The 20,985-nt window shown below is 37.0% G+C and overlaps 1 protein-coding gene across 3 annotated transcripts in view; it reads left to right on the top strand.

Annotated features, from left to right (window-relative positions):
* FYB1 (FYN binding protein 1) overlaps positions 1–20,985 on the top strand; it is a 45,151-nt gene that overhangs the window by 198 nt on the left and 23,968 nt on the right. For 2 of the 3 annotated variants that reach the window (XM_038124622.1, XM_038124624.1), the window contains exons 2-3: positions 5,524–6,652; positions 19,885–20,059. In XM_038124622.1, the coding sequence (XP_037980550.1) occupies positions 5,551–6,652; positions 19,885–20,059 (1,277 nt within the window). In that variant the 5' untranslated portion in view covers positions 5,524–5,550. Of the gene's footprint in view, positions 1–24; positions 6,653–19,884; positions 20,060–20,985 lie in introns of those variants that run through there. The other variant, XM_038124623.1, reaches the window with a different exon arrangement.

The raw sequence follows: 20,985 nt of genomic DNA, 5'->3' as shown, positions 1-20,985 counted from the left end.
TTATACATGTTCATCTTAAAAATAGGCATGGAAAGTTTCAGAATAAATAGAATCCGTACAAGGTACTGAATATAGCTTAATTAACTAGTTGTAGATTTTACTTAATTTAGGAGCTGAAAAATGCTAAGCTGAAAAAGTGGACTTTTCTCTCTCAAAATTTTGTGGTTAGTTCTCTGAAATTTTACTAAAAGTAGTCCTAATTTAAGTGGCCTTTGCATTTTGAATAATAGCAGAAATGGTGTCACTCAAAGGCAATTATTTTTTAGTTATTCCCTTTGCATTGTTTTTTGTTTGTTAAATTATGGGGTCATATGGGATCCTGAAAATCATATGGGATCCTGAAATTCTCAAAATAATGATAGGAGCTTTGCAGTGACAGGAATTAAATTTTTTCTTCCTTGAGACTTGGAGCATTCACTTTAGTGGGATAGCTAGACAAGTAAGACATTCGTAAGACAGTTACTTTATACACTATATATACATAGGGTTCTGAGAGAAAAAAAATCTGGGCAGATAATTAGAAAATTTACATTAATCTGAAATTAATAATTGATAAAAGGTATTAGAAGGCACATGACAAAAATAATTTTAAAAGAAAATTATTAAGTATCGTGAAATTTTGTGTTTATATATAAAACCATGTTGCAAAAATGCAGTCATTTTACAGAAATGGATATGAAGTAGTCTTTTTATATCAGATACAAATTCTTGATGGAAAAATTGAAGCCATCAGGCTTCTGTTGTTGAAGACCAAGTTGCCAGTGGTTGATAGTTCTTATTTTCACTTAAACGGGTACCAAAAAAAATACACATAGAGAGAAACTTTGTCGTGAGCCTATTAGGACATAGAGTGAAGAGATGATCATGCCTCCATTGATACTTTGACTTCATGAATAGTCTTTCACAGAAGCAGTTTGGGAACAAGATGGGATGTAATCTGGCTGTTCTGGTCAAGCCCTATGCCCTTACTCATCCTGGTCTCAAACTCATATGGAACTAGCCTTTTCTTTTTCTGCAGTATGGATATTTGGTCTTATGATATGATAGAAGGGGAGAAAAAGTGGCAAAAGAGAGATAAGAAGAGTATAGAGGAATGCACAATTGAAAAAGATATAGAATACACTGTGGCCAGGCTGGAATATTGCCTTGTCTAATTTTAACAACCATATGTCCTCATGTGTGTGCTGGTTTTTTCTTGCTGATGTTAGAGGGATGTTTGAAATGATCTCTTAGGGTAACTCAGGGGCTGTCAGTCTCTCACTGGGGAATCCCTTAGATTTCTTTTTTTTCCTCTCCATCCTAGAGGTCTTCCTTTTATAAAAACCCCAGACAGAAGAATAGCCTCTCTCCTCATCCTTAAGTATTATCTGATGAGGGCTCATTTCTCTTTCATACCAGCCATTGTATTTGCAAGTCTTTTATGAGCAAACTGTGTCTCTTTGTCCTCTTTTCATGCTTCTGGTACACACATTTATAGGTGCAGAGCATTGCAACTTCTCAACTTCACTTTTCAAACGCTGTACTTTAAGAGAGGGACTCTTGAACTAGTATTTACAGCTAGACTCAAGGGGAAGAAAAGCAGTTTAGAAATCTCTTCTGGAAACAACAAATCTCTTCTGGAAACAACAAATAATGAAAATTCTGAGGTGTCTGGAAAAGAAAACAGTCAAGCAATAATTTATCCCAAATTCAGAATGGCACTGCTACATAAACAAAAAGCTAGACTGCCTCAAATCGACTAACTTCAGTAGAAGTTATATCAAAATTATATAAAGTTGCAAAATAATTTTCAGATCTGTATTTTTCTATAGTTCTCTGTGTGATTTTCCTTGCCATTTTTGTCCATTTTCTTATTCCTTATATCCTGCACATAGGCTGGAGCTCAATTCCCTTAGTGGTTATCAACTTCTCTAATTATTTCACTATCGAAAAATTCATAATTAAGCATAGTTTTCTTCTTAAAGGGATAGTTTTATCATCTTTATTTTATTACTCTCTAACAAACTCATCAAGATATGGTTTTGAGTTTTAAATTTAGACCCCATCAGTTGGGAATAGAAATGTAAAAGTTACAGTTAAGAGAAAAGATGGGGGTTTCATTCTTTATAATTCAGATCTGCATGTATTTTAAATGAATTCTTTATATAGTCAAAAGTTACGTATTTTTAATTTGTCTAATTAATGATTGTATGCACACACATCTGCTATTTGTTGACTGATTCAGTGTTGCTGTTTAAAGAAAGCTTGGCCTCAAGGGGAAGTTGAACTGAAATAATCTTTTGGCTTCACCAAGACAGGAAAGTAAATATAAAGTTATAAAAATAAAGTTATATTTATGCCAAGGCAAAAAAAACCCAAAAAAACCTTTTTTATTCAGGCTGCCAGTAGAGACTGAAATATCCATACTAATCTCAGGAAGAATGCAGCTGAATTTTTTAATGTACTTTTGTGTTCTCATTACAGTGTACTTCTGCACAAAAATGCGCAGCCAGATGGTAAATTATGGAGAATTACATTCGTTTTGACACTGAGGTGTAACTAAGGTGTAGTGTAACAATTCTGTACAAGTTTAACTTGGTACCTCTTTGAGTCTCTGCTGAAGGCAGTGGGAGGCTCTGAAAGCTCTGTGTATAAAAATGCATATATGGCATGAGAGCTAACACATAGGTATTGATCTAGATTTGAGCAAACACATCTGAATAATGCAACCATCTTTTATTAAAGGAAATTTTACTGTGCTCCTTATGTGTTGCTTGCAGTTCATACCAAAAGTTGAAAAGCCAAAACATTTTGCACAGAGTTTCCAATAGAGATCAAAGACAAAGTTCAGAAAATAACCTAAGTAGTTTTTGCATGAGACTCCTCTTTTGCACAGACTCTTTGCACTTTAGAGGGGAAGGGTAGAGGGAACTTAATCTCTCTTCAGAATCTTTTTAAGTTCCCATTTCATGATTTACAACTTACTGTACGTGATAATGATGTAGGTAACTGCTATCGCTTCTGGGAAGGGAAGCACAGAAACTGTGGAGATTACTCTATGATCAGGGCCACAAACCAAAAAATTTCTTTTTCCCCCAGTTCCCCTCTGTGTACCTGACCAGTCAGGTTCTGCATTAAAATCTGCGTGGCTTCTAGTGTAACACAGCTTATGAAGGCAGAAGCTGGTGACGTACATTAAAGAGAAGCAGAAAGATTTCACCAAGTTTCTTACTCTGTTTTGATTCTTACTATTACCTTTACCAAGTAAATGAAAGAGGCTTTATTGTTAATTGTAAACTCTTCCACATGTCCAGGAACATTTTCCTCTTGCTGGGCTTGTAAATATGCATGCCTAGGGCAAGGTTTGTTCACAGTGTTGGGAAGAAATTTATTTTAAAAAATTCACTGACACTCCTAACATGGCAGGAATGAATGGTTCAGTGCATTTAAAAGCATGTTTGAATGTAATTCATGTAATTAATGTAATCTTGCTATTGCAAGTCTAGAAAACTCCTCAGAAACCATATGTCATAATAATAAAACTTTCTTCAAAGTCACGTTCCCAGCTTCCTAAAGGTCTGCATGCTGAATGGCTCTTGCTTGTAAAAAGTATTGTCATCTGCACAGTACATTTTCTTATATTTCAAATAGAAGAAATAGTGAAGAAATCAATTTTTTGCTATGACTTTCAAAATAAATGAGTAGCTGAGCTGGCCAAGTAGCTGATCAAATCCTAACTTAGAAGGACTGAAGACTTCTGACATAAGCTATAATTACAATATCTCTGGTGGTCTAGATTTTCTTACAGACCTTAGGAAAAAAATCATTAATTAGTACAAAGTCAAAATTGAGATCAGAGACAAAAGGCTTTTTTATTCTCTCTGGCACTGAATTGTCTAAACTGGGTAAAATCAGGGCCTTGTGAGGTATTGTGGGACAAATCTTGAATAATTAGTGATGCATATACATACTTTTGCAATGTAATTGTGTGCGTGTGAGAGTGTGTATGCATATACAGCAGTATATGGCTTAACCCTGATAATCTCCATAGTAGATGTGTACTTCCTCCCTTCTTTATATGCACAAAAATACCCAACCATGTGGTTGCTGTGTATAAGTTTCATTATGTCTATCTTGTTTTGGCTGCATTTAATGTAAGTAATTTGTAGCTCAACACAATCAGTTTGGAAAGATTGAATTTCTTGGCAATGCCAAAAGACTGGGATAGTTACCTTTAAGTTGCAGAAGTCTTTCTCTCTCTATATATATATATAAACTACTCCAATTTAACAGGCTATTTATGTAATGAGATACAATCAAACGGAAGGCAAAAGGAGCAAAAGCCCAATTGAGAAGCTTTTGTTATTGAAGTAAAAAAAAAAAAACCCAAAACACTGAGCACTTGCTGAACCATAGTAAGTTAAGACACAGTTCATTCTTAAACATGTGATTTTTTTTCCAACACTTATTTATTATGTTTTGTAGCAAAACTCCTTTGTTTACAGACAGATGATTCAGAGCCCTACCTAGTTTATACCATAAGCTTTACATTTTAACTCACACATTGTATTTATCAATGTATCTGCCATAGCTGCACCCCTGCTGGCACTGTAAGCTGGGAAGAAGGCTCCTGGAACCCAAAGGTGGCCCCTACCCAGTGCAGTGGGACCAGCTCACTGCCTTTTACTCCCATCCTCCTCTGTGATGTGTTTTATTTTTCCTGAATTCAAATGTATTGAACTTTTGGGTTCAGTTCATAATTAAGACTGGTCCTAATACTTATTGAATTGGGGTGACTAATTAAAACATCTGTTTTTGAATAAAGCTGGATTTTATTCTCTTGTAATTACTTATATTTTTTTAAATAAGAAATTAATTAGTTTTGACAATATCTGTGTATATCGATTGTCATTTATTGTAAATTTACTTCACATATTTTCATTTGCTACACACACATGGACTGTTTTGTTCAGATACAAAACGGAGAAGAGAAACAAGGACAAAGTGAGAGTCTGGAGAGCAGAAAGTAAAAAAATTGCTGAGAAAGGAAAGAAAAATTGACACACACATACATCAGCCACAAGAATTTGTTTTCACAAAGGAACTTGCAGTTCTCCAAAGAGTTAGTAGGAATAACATGAATCTGGTAGATTCCCCCAGGTTCCAGTACAGGAACTTTTTATCACAGGAAAATAAAACTTTTAGGTAGTTGATTTTAAAATCGTATGTAATTTCTTATGTTTGTTATGTGTTCAGTTCACAATTCCAGGAGTAAACAGAAATTATAATATGCCCAAAAGGACCTGCAGTACCTGAAAGGCAACACCTCAATGAAAATTTCAAAACATAGTATAAACGCTGCAAGGATACAACAAAATGCTCAGCTTCTCTAACTCTACAGGAAGATGAGGTATAACACCTCCTCAGCCAATCAGCAGTAGTAGAGCCTCAGACCAGGAAACTCTTTAAAGTATAGTATTTGTGAACATTGCAACAGTGCTTTCCCATTGCTGCCCTTTGTTTTTCTCTTCTTTCTGTTTGTAGAATCAGAAGCCACGGGTGAAGTTACTCATGGAGAAATTTGAGAGATGTAACAGAGATTCAGGGGATCCTTCAAACAGCCGACCCATCAAAATCCCAAGACAAGATTGCCCCAAAGGATTACAGACAAGGAAAGCAGCACTTGAGAAATTTACAAATAAAGGATATACTGCGTTTTGTCCAGGACCCAGTACCCTTCACAAACCTGTTCAGCCTAAGCCTCCTCTGGCAGTCAAGCCTTCAAGTGATGATAAAACAGAGAAAGATCCAAACTCATCACATTTGAACCCAGTGGCACAAAGGTTTGGTGTTCAGCTTCAGCCCACTAACAGAGGAAATGATGAAAAAGCTGGATGCACTAAATACTCTATCAAAACCAGTGACCCATCAAAAGAGGACCCAAAGCCTTTGAACCCAAAACCTGCATGGAACAAGTTCCTTTCTCCTCCTGATAAAGAAAAAGATCCTCTGGGACCAAAACCTAATTTAAATTTTGCATCACAGGAGAATGAGGCAAAACCAGAATTCTCAAAAGTAGCTGCAGTTAAGGAAAAATTAAGGTCTGCAGCACAGGAAAATGAGCCCAAGATTCCTGTTTCTAAACCACCTCTTGCACAGAAACCTTCTCTAAACAATGAGGTATCTCAGAATGAAGACACTTCTAACAAAAGTGGTTTTCTGCAAAGACAATCTGGACCTAGAACAGATATACATGCACACCAAGAAGCAAAGGAAATGGGTGAAAATAGTAACTCTGCTGCAGAAGCTCCAGGCAGTAATTTTCCTAAAGTAGCTCTGAAGCCTAGTGGCCACAGATACAGCTTAGCAAAAGGAGCCCCCAAAACTGTGGCAGAAAACACTGAAGAAAAGGGAATGAGTACTGCCAAGAACATCTTCCTCAACAAAATCGCCCAGGAAGAATCAGGTTCTTCTCATAAATTCCGTAAGATGAATACAGCGCTTGCTGCAGGAAAACTATCAGGTGAATCACAAGAGGATGAGGACAGGAGTTCTAGAATGCCCAAGCGGAAAGTCTTGCCCCCAGTGTTCAAGCTGGGCCAGCCTCCACAAAAGCCCAGCAGACCCCCCACTGTGCACCTGGAGAAGTTCCAGAAGAGCCGTGGAAAAAACAGTAAGTCCACTCTGTTCTTGCTTCCTTTATTAGTATCAACTTTTTGATACATTTAGAACCAGGTTAATTTTAGATGGAATCTCCTGTTCAAAAATAACTTGTGCATCAGAAAACCCTTTAAAGCTGTAACTTGGGCTTCTGTCTCTTCTGTACAGAAAATAAATTATATTCTCTATCCTTCAGTGGTGAAGTTCGGGAAGAATGTTTACTGTATTGCGTTCTTAAAACTGTTTCTTAAAACTACTCAAATGCAGCTATAACCTGTGTCAGGGAGTATTTTCTCAACAGGCATTTAAATCTTGATTTAATTAAACAGATCAAACTTAGATGTTTCAATTTTAAGTGTAGTTAGAGAGAAAGGGGGATGCCCAACGGTGTGATTTGGAGCTCTGAAGTTGCTGACAGTGGAGTGGAGCTCTAACTCCACACTGTGCATGTGTGGTACATCAGGTACAGTCGTGTAATTTAGTTGATACATAATTTCTTCTTGTACCTTCTGTGTCCAGAATACAGCATGGCTTGTGTTTCAGTAGTTCTGAATGCACATAAGGCTGGTCTTCCTGAGGCAGAAGAGGTTCAGAGGGGCTATGGCAGCATGAAAAAGCTCAGAGCTGATTTCTCTTAAAAGAAAGAGCCTCATTAAAAACACAGTGTCTGCATGCGGCTATATGTTGTGTTACTGTTAATTCCACTCAGAGATTAAGAGTGTATCGGTAATAAAAAAATTGCTTTCTTTTCATCTGCTGTGTTCTGGTTTTCATCTGTTACCTTACATTTAAGAAAATGTTCTCACAAATCCAAGATCAGGCCAAGATCCTCAAATGATGCAAATTTGTGTATGTCTTTAAGACAAATACACTCATATAAAATCTCCATACAGAAAGATAACATTTTCGGCCAACTACACAAGTAAATGTTTTGGTTATATGAGAGTAAGAGCTTTGCTAGTTAAAACTTAGAGACATCCGGACAAAAGCTGGAAATACAGAAAATAACAATTTATTTTAAATATATTTTAAAAATTTACTTTAAGTAATTAATTGAGGAATCTTTATTTGTTCATTGTTTATTCAGATTTTTTTTCTGATTCCCATTCAGTTATAGACACAAAGCAATTTTCATTCTCTTTTTAAAACTGAGCATAAGAAATATTTAGCCTGTGCATTTTAAATTATCGCTGTGAGCAAGGCTGTAAGAATAATATCAGAATTTTTGTTAGAAGGAGGGTGACCAGTTGTCACTAATCAGGGGTAAGAGCAGCCACCATCCTGACAGTCATGGGAACATCAGCTAAGGATGGAGCTGCTCAGCATGGTGGCCCAGGTGGTTTTCCAATTGTGTTGCAAAACTCACACACAGCTAAGTAGAAATTAAGGATCGGACATGGTTTTCTCTATCTCACAGTCATAGGGGCAGGTCAAGAGTGAAAGATATAGAAACCACATCTATGTATAGCTGTCCATAGTGTCCCTGAACTTCATTCAGAGAGCTAGCATGTAGACCTTGATATTCTGTTTGGCTTTAGTTAATGCAGCCCATTTCATTATGGCCAGAAGTCTACACAGAACCGTTCTGGTGGACAGACAAGTTGTTCTAGAGTGAATTCTGAATAAAGTCCTTTTCAGCTCAACAGTTATTCATTGTTGATGGGTTTCTTGGAACATAAAAAAAAAAAAAAAAACTGAACTGTGTTTCTTTTCTTAACTGTCATTTCAAGAATCAAAGTCATGTCAGGAAGACGCCACCCCTCACAGAGCACAAATTCTTCCTGTTCATTACTGTGTCCTGGTGAACAGAAGCTTTCCATAGTTGCTTAATTTGCTGCTGTGATTCAGGTGCTGAAAATAAAGAAGACTAAGCAAATGAAAATAATTTTTTCCATTCAACAAAGCTTTCTGAGATCTAACCTTCGGAGATTTTGGTCTGTAATAGGGCAAAACTTAGGCATTGCGTTGTTCTTTGAGAGAAGAAAGCCTCCACACATAGTGGTTTTTACACTTGTGTTAGGGGCATGTGCCTGCATTATAGAAAACCTTGTATTGCCTGATTTAAAACATGAGTTTGAATTCTGCTTTCTCAGAAGTATCTTTGGTTGTTATCCTTTTCTTTGATTGTTATCCTTTCCCATGAAACCTGTTTTACTGGTTTTTGAAAATAAGTATTCAATGGGCATGAAATGACATTAAATGTTAGAGGCTGAAGGACTTTGCTTTGACACAGCAGTCTTAGTTAAATGTGGGAGAAGAATTTTAGTCATCCACCATGCCTGCATGAATACTAAGGGATATTAGTTTGATGTTGGTCTTGTTGTGGATTAGAAATTTTCACCTAGTCCTGAAAAACTTTTCATTATAAAACTTCTGTAGATACAAATGTCTTTTTCAAGAAAGTCTCCCTGTTGACATGCTACTATTTTCCAGTGAAGGCAGGGTTCAAGAAATTCCTGTCTGGGCCTGCAAATACATGGCAGAATAGTAAATTCCTGTGTTATGTGCCATTACTGCAATTTTCCATGACGGATCATATTTACCTCAGCTGAGAATCAATGAGGTGCATGTGCCTTCTGTGTTCAGAAAACAATAACTATATTGTTTTACAATAAACACCCAAGGTCTTAAAAAAAAAGAAGAGAAACAAAGTCATTTTGCTGACAGCTTTCCATGTGAGGCCATAATTGTAGCTGTTGCTTCCAGAGGAGAACCGCACTGAGTGCAGTGGGATCATACAGGTACAGGTGGCCACACACACAAAGCCAGCCAGAGGATGAGCCCCCAGTGCTCTACACACCTCTGCACAATTCCTGAACAACAAACACAGGGGCTTCAGTTTTATTCTGTCTGCTTCAGTCTGGGAGAAAATTCCTCAGAATTTTTAAGAGCCTCCACAACAAAGAATGTTAAGGCTGTAGAGGAAACCCTACCACTCTAGATTTTTTGAAGCATTACCTTAAAAGGTCAAGGGTTTGTCACATAGTTCTGCTAAAAAATGCGGACAAAACTGTAAAGCATGGCTTACAAAATTGAAAAGATAAATCACTGCAATTTAAAAATTATTTCAGCCATCCTTAGAGAAATATGAATGAGACAGTTATTTACCTTTCTTAGTTACTTAGTTACTTAGTTAGTCAGTCAGTCAGTTAGTTAGTTAGTTAGTTAGTCAATCTGCAAAAGAAAACAGATAAATCAACATTGAATGTTTCCTTGCAGGTGATTGCTCAGAGCAATTTGTTGCTGTTGTGTATAAGGAAGGAAAAATACACAAAACCCACTGCAAATTAATATTTAAACTCCTTATGCTTGATTATTGCCTTAGCTACAACATTCCGCAACATTTTCCAAATGTCTTAGAATATATTCTTTATTTTTAAAGGAATAAATTTTATCCATTTAACATCAGGAAACACCTCTCCATTGTGAATTGTCAAAGCTTCTGCAACTGGCAGAAGATCTTCTCCTAAGTATCTCCATTTTTGTTTGTCGTGGCTTATATGCCACACTTGCTCCCTTCAAGATTATCTGATTCTAGAAAATTTACAGTAAGATGTGGGTTGTTTTCATCACAGGATGGAGGCACAGAAAACTAATTTTCTCATGTATACACTTGTTATAGTCTGCACAAGAATTCTGGAGTTGTTTCTGCAGCTGACTGCCCTAAATCCCATTGAGTCAGCTAAAATCACTCCTGAGTGGAGAAACTAAGGTGCAGAATTTAGGACTGAAAAGAGAAACCATGTGAGTGCAATTTTGGTAAGAGGTTTGACATGTAGTTTGAATGGCTTTGAGGCCCCTTCTGTTTTGAATCAAAGTATTTGCATAACATATTCACTCAATAGGTCTGGACCTCTGCAAAGGACTGAATGAAGCACATGAGGTATTATGCTCTACTTGAAACCATTGCCCACCTTCCAACAGGGTCAGTGCTGGATAGATTTTTTAAATTTAATACAGTGCCTTGAGGATGACACTATGTATGAGAGCAGCCTTTGAAAAAAAAAGTGCTAAGAGGAGTAGTTAGAAAGAAAAATTCATAGGGATGCAGAAAAAAGACAGCCATGGGTTTCCCATGGAAGGTGACCGAAAGGAAGCTGCTGGAGAGAAAAAAGTAAAACTGATGGAACTGAGTAATTGCTTCTGCTTAGTAAAATTCCCTTAACTTAATTTCTGAAATCTTGTTCTTTTGTTCACCCATTTTGATTCACAAGAAGAAACACTTATTTATGCACCTTCATCATGTGGTTCCATTATATGGGTCACAATACAAAAGCATCTCTGCTGTACCAACACCTCAAGTGCTCTGAAACCTGTCCAAATTCCATAAAAGAATGTGAACACAGAGCATATCAATAAATTTAATTTACATATTGAGAAAGTTAAAAGAACTGGCTTATTTTCCCATTCTTTAAGTTGACACACATTTTGCTTAAAGCCTGCTTTACAACTTTTTCTAGCAAGAGTGTATCCAGCATATCACACTACTTTATAGACAGCTTTATGGTCAAGTTGGAAAATATCTTGTTTTCCCTGATATCACAGAAGTACTGAGGTGATGGAGCTCTGGACATGTTGCTGGTACCATTACTGTAGAATACATCTTGAACCCAAAAGGTGTCTAGCTCAAAAAAAAAAAAAAAAAAAAAAAAGAGAAAGCTTTGTAGTCTGTTTACTTGTAATTACAGGAATGATTAGCACATACTTCTTGTATTTGAAGTTTGATATGTACTGAAATTTCTCTCTGAGCTAAAAGTTTTAATTTTTCTGTACTCTTTAAATATTTCCCTAGCAGCTCACAGAGTTAAAACCTATGACGCTTGTGTAACGTTAGAACTTGAAACAATCTGTGCCCTACTGGTGCAAGTATTTTCACCTTTTTATTTTCTAGACCTATTTTGGTTCACAGGGAGAAATGCTCTTAATCAATCTCATCATTTGGTAGCATTACATGGGTAATAATACAGCACAAACTAATATATTTCATTATAGAAAATATATTAAAATCATAGTTCACTACAGTTCATGTATGGAAAACTTCCAGTCATTCTTGCAAGTTTTGATATTAAATGCTACAATAAATATTCAGTATTAATAGACACCCAAAAAAACCCACGCCTTTCATATTAAAGCTGTTAGGAAGATTTTGAAATTGTATCTAACATTTTTTTTGTAATCCTAAAAGGTTTCTTTTAGTGAAGAACATTCCTGAGGTCATTGGTTTCCTCTTGAAATTGAACCCTCCTCAGATATGTGCATTTGGAACAATGGTGTTCCTTGTTTGCGAATTCTGAAGAGAAAATCTGCAAACTTCCACTATCCAAATGCAAGACTTTTTTACATGGGATTTTTTTTATTAAAATGATTTTTAATATACCGTGGTATGTATGATATAATTTTTTTTCACATTGAAAAATTTAAAACCCCTCATCATTTTTTTAGTTTGGGAAATGGTCACATTTTAAGAAAATTTTTCCAGTACCTTTTCTTTATAAAGTTGTCTTTGCATCATTGTGCACATTTTCTTTTGCCTTCTCTTTCAAATACAAATGAATTAAAAAAGATTATTTTTAAACTATTACTATCTTATATGTCCTCCATCTCTGAATGTTTTCAATTTTTATTCTTTTTTCTTGCAAAATAAATGATACCATGCAACATAAAATTAATTGACTCAGGTTTTAAAATATTTTTAGTAGAACCAGAAGTAGTCATTAAGGCTTTTTATCAGACAAATGGAAACTGCATTCAACTGCAGCTCAATTTGGATTCAATTTTGTGTTCCTCTTTAGGTAAGTACAGTCTTCTGTCTGATAACACATCTGCAGTTGGAAATCACTTTCCTTATGCCAGTCAGCACTGCCCAGAAGTGCTGGACCCCTACAGAATTAGGAATGTCTAACCTCATATTTAGTTAGACATATTTAGACCACAAGGCTTGGTCCTGCAAACTTTTATATACTGAAGTACTTTGAGTGAAACTGTGTGCCTTCTTTTTGGAGTAAGACTATGGGCATGCTTAATATTGTTCAGCCCTCAACCTTAAAATGTAAATTTAGATGCTCACTTTCATTCTTCACCTGTTTGTCTCTACATATATGGAAGGGGAAAAATCCCCAACCTTGTATGGGATCTAGAATTATGTCAACTCTTAATATGTCAATTCTATGATATTTTTGAGAATATAAGTGTTAGAATAAGTGTTAAACCTTATGGGAAACACCCTTAACGTAGTCTCTGCATCTGTTTTAGAAAGATTTTCTAATTGATACCAATGAGAAGTTTTGCTTTAAAAAGGACATATTCTCCACCTGCTTTGATCATCTTTTTCATGATGTTGTGAGCAATCATCAGCAAAGTGATCTGAAAAAGGATGAAGACTTAGGTCTTCATTTCCCCCTTTTTCCACTTTGTCTGAAATTCCACCCTTTTGGGACGTAATTTTGTTTGCACACAGGAGAAAAAAAAAAGCTTAATCATTTAACTGGGAGGAGAATCAGGAGAGATGAGAAGAATAGAAGAAAAGAAAACTCATAAAAGATTGTACCTAGGCATTTTTAAAAGTAAAGTCTGGACTCAAGAAGAGCAACAACCAGAAACTTTCCCTGCTCTTTGTTTTCAAGGTGTGAGCAGCGTCGCAACTGAACTTTGTTGCTACAGTGTCACAACAGCATAATCAAAAGCACTGAGCTTCATCTCTTTTCTAAGTTTACCTGCTCACTATGAGCATCTCCAAAGTAACGTAATAGTGAAACCTGAAACCATGGCTTGTATTTAAACGAAAATGTGGTTAGGGAAGCAGAGCATAGCTCTCTGCATGTGGTTAGGGAAGCAGAGCACAGCTCTCTGCACATTACAGATGAAGTAGGAAGTGGCTGATCAGCTGCTGCAGATGTTGTTGCAGGTTCTTAGTAAACCCTCTGTAAAACCCAGAAAGCTACCCAGGTCTTGCATGTAGAAGTCTGAGGTGCTTTGCAGTAAAACTGAAAAGCATGTTGGGTTTGCAGAGTAGCTCAAAAGCATTTTGCTTTATGAAAATGTTCTTTTAGAGATTTTCTGATATGGAACTGCTTAAAAAATCCTGAAGTCATTTTATGGTGAAAACTAATAACTTTTAAATTACAAGCATTTTTTTCCCACAGAATATTTGACGTTTCCTTGTAGCACCTGCTCCTTGTCAGGTTTTCTTAACATTACTAAAAGCAGGAGTTAGCAACAGACCATGAGCTCACTGCATCAGGGGTCAAAGGGAATAAGGTCTCACCAAATGCAATACTCTCAGCAAAAGAAAGAAGGTGAGGTTTTTTTTAGAATGCAAATTGCCTTGCAGGTTACAAGAATTGCCTTGCAGATTGCAAGAGACTGCATTGTTATAGAAGGAATTTTCTTACATACATATATATGTATTTATGCCGTCTATCTATGGTGAAGCAGGTATGATGAGACCACTCAAAATGGAATGTACACAGTGCTATGCATTGCTGTTCAGTTCCAGTTTTATTTAGGATGCAGGCTTAGACCAGAAATTTCTGGATTGAGGCAATAATAGGCAGGATGCTGCAGCGATACCTTAAATATCATTAACAGTTCAGTCTTTTTGGTTAAGTCTGGAGTATTTGGAGGCTGGAGGCCAGACCAATGCATTTGCAAGAGACTATATTGCAGATAAGATCAACACAGCTGTTCTGAGCTAACTGGGATTTCTAAAGTGCTGCTGGCTTTGGGGACAGGTATACAGTGCTGCAGCAGTCTCACCAAGTGTGAGAAAAATATGAATAGCTGAAGCCAGACCACCCTCTGCTAGAACAGGATATTTTCCTGCTTCAAGGGAGATTATCAAAATTACTATTTTTCATTGTTGCCAGTTAAAAGCTTTGTGCTAAATAAACACATTCTATTGCAGTACTTATTGGATTGAACAGACGGGTTTGTATCTTCAGCGGATGGATGTAGAACTGTGCGTATGAGTGCTAAAAAATATGTGGGTTTTTTTTTCCCTTTGACAGCTTCTTTTCTGCTCAGGTTGATAATTGGATGTTCACCTTCTTCTGTGTGCCAATCTCTCCCCCAAACACCAAGATACGCTGATATTTAGGGAGGCAATAAATAGAGACATGTAATTTAAATTTTATGAATACTGGAGCCAAAATCACCCTTGCACATGAGTCCAATTCATTTCACAGTTTTGAAAAACAGAGAACTATCTGTGACCAAAGGACTAGTTCCCACAAGATTCCCATCCCACCAAGTAATACATGTTCCACGTGTACTCCATTACAGACTTCAGGCAATGCTAGGTCTTCCCTTCGTTTTGCCACATATTTTTGGTATGAGCATCACAGGACAGAGTGATGAGGTATCTCAGGACAGCACTGAAGGTTTTAGTAGGGTGAGAATGGCCTTTTCTCATTCTCATTCTGTCTTGAATGCTTTTGCTCACATAGAATTCACAAGTTCCAAAAGAGCTGGACTTCTAATTTCTCTTTTTGAGTTCACATGGGAGAGGCATAGAAATAATTCCATTTATTCAGGTTTATTTTTTCTGCTGCTGAACACAAAATATCTGGACATGAAGGGAAGATGGGATCTTTAGATGTCATACCAAAGATGTATCAGTGTTTCCCTTTCACAAGCCAAGAATGGCAAGGGTCAAAGTCACAAGTATTGCATCAAGACAACTTCAGTGTCCTTCACTTCCCAATAAACAAACATTCTCAAGAATGTAAGTGAACTTTTGGCCAGTGCCCGTATGAAAGCTGTTTGAGAAGGTTCTCTAAGAACACAAGATAGATTTTTGCAGTGTTCTGTGCATGGTTGTGTACAGTGCATGCACTGTAAGTGCTGAGGATCTGGGCATGATTAAAGAAGTTTAATGCCACAAGCAGCAGTATAATGGGATATTTGGGACATCCTGTGGACAGTTTTTATAGCAGTTTCTCTATGCAGCTGCAGTGCCTTTTCTTCTGTTCTCTTGTTTCCATTTGAAGAGCTTCCGTTTCTGCCTCTGTTTATTCAGTGCAGCACTACATGTGAAAAAGCTGAGAGTCCTGAGAGGAGAGGCTATTTGGAAACCGAGGTGTTAGCTGTCAAAGCTGCCACACAGTGACAGCCCTTAACACTGTTTACTGTGATGAGAGTGCTTCAGGTGCACATGAAGCCAGAATGTAGCTTCAGCTTAATTTCTTGATCAGAGTGTCTGCTGCTGACTGCTGTTCCACTACCTCCATGGTGCTTTTCCATGTTTTTATAATACCAAGTGTCCCAGATAAAAAAAATTTAAAAAAAATTTAAAAAAGGAACTGCTCCACTAAAACAGGAAAAAAACCCACTACTGAATGTTATGATAGCTTTGGCTCAGCAGGCCTGATTATTACACTTTTTTTCCCAAACAGCTTTTCAGCATGTCACTTTCCTACCTAAATCATTCCACTAGTTCTAGTATTAGAATTAAAGTATTTTACATCTACATCAGTCTTGGTAATAAGTGTAACTAATTAGGCTAATTAAAACTCTAAAGGCAGAGAAAAGTCAGTTATAATAGTTAGAAAATAAAAAACCCAGTATTTCCACTAATATGATGATCATTTAATTACTGTTAGATGATAACAAACCACAAAAATTAAAAAGGACAGGTTGTTCAGCCTTTATACTCAAAAATAAGCTCTTAATCTAAAATGCATGTGGTGTTCTTTCCTGGCTCACTTTCCTATTGCCTGGATTTGGCTCTCAAGAGACATCAGATGAAAGAAGTATTATGCACAGAGACTTGGGAAGAATTTTTACCTTAGTCCTACAAAGGACTTATCACCAGAAGTATTACAATATGAAGATAAAAGGTTCATATGCATGTGGTGCACATACACAACACTCTGTTGGGACAACGTAGATATAACCACAGAAAAACTGATATAGGATTCCCTATTAAAACAAAAAATATATTTGAGAGTATTAATAATACCAATTAACATGGCTTTCAGGAAAACAAAACAAAACAAAAAAAACCAACAAAAAATAAAACAAACCAGCCAAACCAAAAACAGACCTCTTTCTGGTTGTTTTATTTGATTAGACTCTAGAATTCTTTGGTAGATACATGTCAATGGTATTCTTCTTTAAAACAAGTTTTGGGGTAATGAGAAATTGTAGTCTGCGGAGGAATAAAGACTGTGAAGAATTAAATGCTAAGATATAGTCTGCAAATATTCAGATACAACAAGAGCACAGTCCTGTGTAACCTTGGCTTATTTAAGCAAAGTTTGCTTTTATTCAAATGCAATTGTACATACAAAATGCAGAAATGTAAACCATGCCTGCGAAACAAGGTTGTGTAATGATTTGGAGGAAAAAAAATCAAGTTATAAGCAGATCTGCAATTGGGTAAGGACTTTGATGAGACACAAGAGTATAATGCATAAGGGTTATCAGTCTAAATTCTTGGAGTTTTACCCTTAAAGAATTTTCATATAGTTACAAAGGTTTTGAGTAAAAGATTTTTGCTCATGGGCATTAGTTTAATAGTCAGGAGTCTGCACTTCCAAAACAGGAGGAGAGATGACAATTGGAGAAAATACTGAAACCCCCTGGATGCAATCAGTAGAGATATGGCCAGATGAAGAATGACTTACAATTTTCATCTCTACATGTGGCAGACAAGTGCATGCTCTGTAGAATTCCAGTGACAGATTTTCTACAGTGTTGGAAAGGTTGGAGAGAGAACAGAAATAGCTATGAAATAATTGCTACATGCAGAAAAAAAAAAGAAAGCACCCTTGACTGAGATTTAAAAGGTTAAGTCTTTTAAAGTCACTGAAAAGACATCTGAGTTATGTAATAATTTCAGTGGTGTCAATACCTTTTGGGTATAAAAACTAGCGGTGATAAAAAGGCTTTTGACCCTGTGTGCAAAGGCAAAAATAAAAGTAATAGAACCTGAAGTCTGAGGAACTTAGAAAACAATAAAATGCAGATTTTAATAGTAAGCAAACTTAAACAAGTACCACTACAAAAACTCTGCAGTATTCTTTGTCTTGTCAGCACCCCTCAAACAACTGAAAGACACATTTTAGCCAAAATGTTACCTTAGTGCAGCTCCAGTTGTTGATCTCAATTTAGCAGCCAATATTTCAAATATGATGTAACACACAGGACAGAAATAAAAGGATATCAGCATTGAATTGGAAGGGATATAAAGAAGTTGTTTGTCACTATGTTGATGTCCATCCCAATGTACAGGGTAAGAACAACTGTACTAGAACTTATTCATGCCATAAATTTATCCTACTTCTTCAATATGGACCTCAAAGCATGAAAACTCCACTTTAACTGTTAGAAAGTGTCTTCTAACAAATGTTGCTTGGCTTTAAGCATGTTACTTATTGCCTCTTCACTATGGAAAAGAAGGGGGAAAATAGAAATTATCTCTTTCTACTACCAGAGACTTAGGTATTAATTTTGTTCTACCCCAATCTTACCACATTTCCCTAAACCACACCATTTGTTCAATATATTCAGGAATTTATGTTTTCTAGACCTCATTCTCACTATTCTCCTTTGGGTACTCTCCAGCTGGCACACACTGACCCTGCTGTAGCTTCCTCAGTACTAAGAGAAAGGATTATTTCACTTAACTTTTGGGCTGTATTTTTGAATAAAATGTTAAAAAGATAATTAGTACAAATTTAATCTTGACATATCTTAAATGGTAAGGATCTTCTTTTGTAATATGCATCTTCCTTAATGCACAAACCACAAAAGAATTCACTTGTATAATCATCCCGTTTTTGGGACTATTGATATTTTGCCATTTGAGTAATGGAGTAACTTAACAGGTTTAAAATGCACCACTGTTCATACGTTCATGCCGACAAGTTGGTCTAAGCATCCATGAAGAAATATTTAGCCATAATTTTTTGAGTTGTGTGATAGTAAGGAGAAAAACTGTCAAGGCTTGATAATTTCACTTTGATTTCCATGTGAGATATGGAAAGGTTCATCCTAAAGTTACCAATTCCCCTTTTCCTGTCTATCACAAGGACAGAATTCCAGACACCCAATAAGCCAAAAAAGCTCTTCCGATAGCTTCTTGCAATTTTCAGTCTTGCCGTTAAACTTTAGTAAATATTTGTCATTGTTCTGTGTTTTGAGCCAATTTTTTGTCAGTGAGGTTATCATTTCCTTTACTTGACAAGATTTTAATCTCTCACAGGTGTGAACTCAAATAAATTCTCCAGAAGACAAAGGGGTTTCTTCTCAGCTGTAATTGATTTTAACAGAACTCTGAATTTGTTTTTTCCCACTGTTCTCCTTTTCCTTGGATTTTCCTGGATTTGTCTCCATGCAGCTGGGGACAGTACTTTTTGGCTAGATTTTAATCCTCTAATGTTACTTAAAAAAAAAAAAAAAAAAAACAAAAAAAACCAAAAAAAAACCACCAAAAGCTACTTCAAAAACATCATGGCATCAAAACTCTGCCTTAATTTGCTTGTGTAGAATAATTTCTCTCAAAATCAACCCTCAGAGCAGTGGTTGCTATGGTTTGGTTGTGGCTTGTGCAGTTGTGCAGGGAGCATGAATTCAGTGCAGCACACATGCATACTAGCTCACCCATGTAATTGTGGCTTCTGTGCCTGGGGCACAGCACCATCAGTTTTTGAGGCTACCAATCTGTTGAGGGTGTAGCTTCTGTGCAACTTTGCAGACTGCCACTTTTCTAATCTGACCTTGCTAGAAAAGTCCAGACTTTTTACAACTTATATTAAAAATGTATTTGAAGATGTTCAGAGACCTGTACCTCTCTTTATAAAGGCTGAAATATGTTTTTGTCTCTCATCCGTTCCCTTAAAACTCTTTCTTTGAGCAAGAAAAACTCATCAAGACTACATCAGTGCTCATATGAAACTCTGCAGCTGGTCTCTTTAAGCAAATTGTGGAATTAAATTATAATTTAGTTTTGAAACACAGGTATTAATATACTGGATGAACTGTGCTGATTTTGTGTCTAGTTCATGTCTTGGCAAAGACATTTTCATGGCCTTGTACAGGGTGAACATTTTTGAATGCAGAGTCTCCTTCTCTCTATTGTGATAAGATAATGCAACAAAAATATCTAAGAGCAGGTTCAACAAAATATACTTTCTCTGGGGTGTTTGCAGTACTAATATCTTACCCAAAAACTTCATCAAACACAGCAAAGTGCCCTCCTCAGATGTTTGCTTGATAAATTCTGTCTGTTCTGCTATATTTCAGATCCTAAAAATGAAGGTTTGAAACAGAAAACACCTTCCTCATCAGCACTTGCCCCACCGATACCTCCATCACACACTGCTGGGCTGCCTCCTCCTCCAGCCTTTCACCCATCCCTGCAGGTGCCAGCAGCTCCCAGTCTGCCTCCCAGAAACATCAAGCCCAGCTCTGAAACAATGTGAGTGAACATAACCCACAAGATCTTTATTTTCCACCTTTCTCATCCTACCACTTTGCTGCTGGTGCAGCAGGCAAAGGCTGCATGAGTTCCAGGTTTCTGAGAGAGGGGTGTCTCACACTACTTTCCTTATCCCACCCTGGCCTGTTTAGAATTAGCTTATATTAGTTTGTACCCTCCATCATTCAGTTGTTTCCCTGAATTGTCTTGCGTATAAGAACAATTTTTTTGTCCTCTGTTGGTGAGGGTAGGGGGAATGGAACAGACTGTTTTTTTACTCCAGAACAATCCAAAAACTTTAAACACTGATAGAAAATCTGTTGCCTCAATAGCTTAAGGTTTTCCCTGAATTTTTCTGGGCAAAGAGGGCCAGGAGGGTCAGGTCTATGAGCCAATACCCCAGGAAGCAGCTTTGCAAGCTGGAGGAACTGAGCTCAGCACTGGTTGTGAAACTGCACCGAGGCTGTGACATGGCCTTGTGTGATAACCCTGAGAAGTCTCTGTTGGTATGGGGCTCCTTTCTTTATCCATTTTTGAAGAGCTGTGTACAGAAGCGGAACCTCTGCTGATAGAGTTATAAGTACTTAAGTCCAGCATCAAAACTGACCAGAATAAAGCTGAGCCTAAATAATGAGCTGCTTTCTGGCCAGCAGGTACTGCAAAGAGCATCAAACAGCAGGCAGGAGGAGTTAGGGAGGCGTGTCCAGCTCAGTGCTGTGTGACAGCATCAGTCCTGCCTCACAACTGCAGTACCTGCAGCAGCCATGCTGGGTATCCTCTTTACCAAGGCATAGGAGCTAACTTTGACATCAGACACTTTTGAAATGTACCTCCAGATGCCCTGTCTGCTCACACATTTCTGTGTGCCCTGTAAATTCTCCTCTCTGCTGAAAATTTGTGCCTGCGTGCCGACACCTTTGCTTTCA

This window comes from Motacilla alba, chromosome Z (genome assembly GCF_015832195.1).
Source record: "Motacilla alba alba isolate MOTALB_02 chromosome Z, Motacilla_alba_V1.0_pri, whole genome shotgun sequence".
Taxonomy (NCBI): Eukaryota; Metazoa; Chordata; class Aves; order Passeriformes; family Motacillidae; genus Motacilla; species Motacilla alba.
The sequence above is the reverse complement of the archived record's forward strand: the minus strand, read 5'-3'. Positions and strand labels throughout refer to the sequence as shown.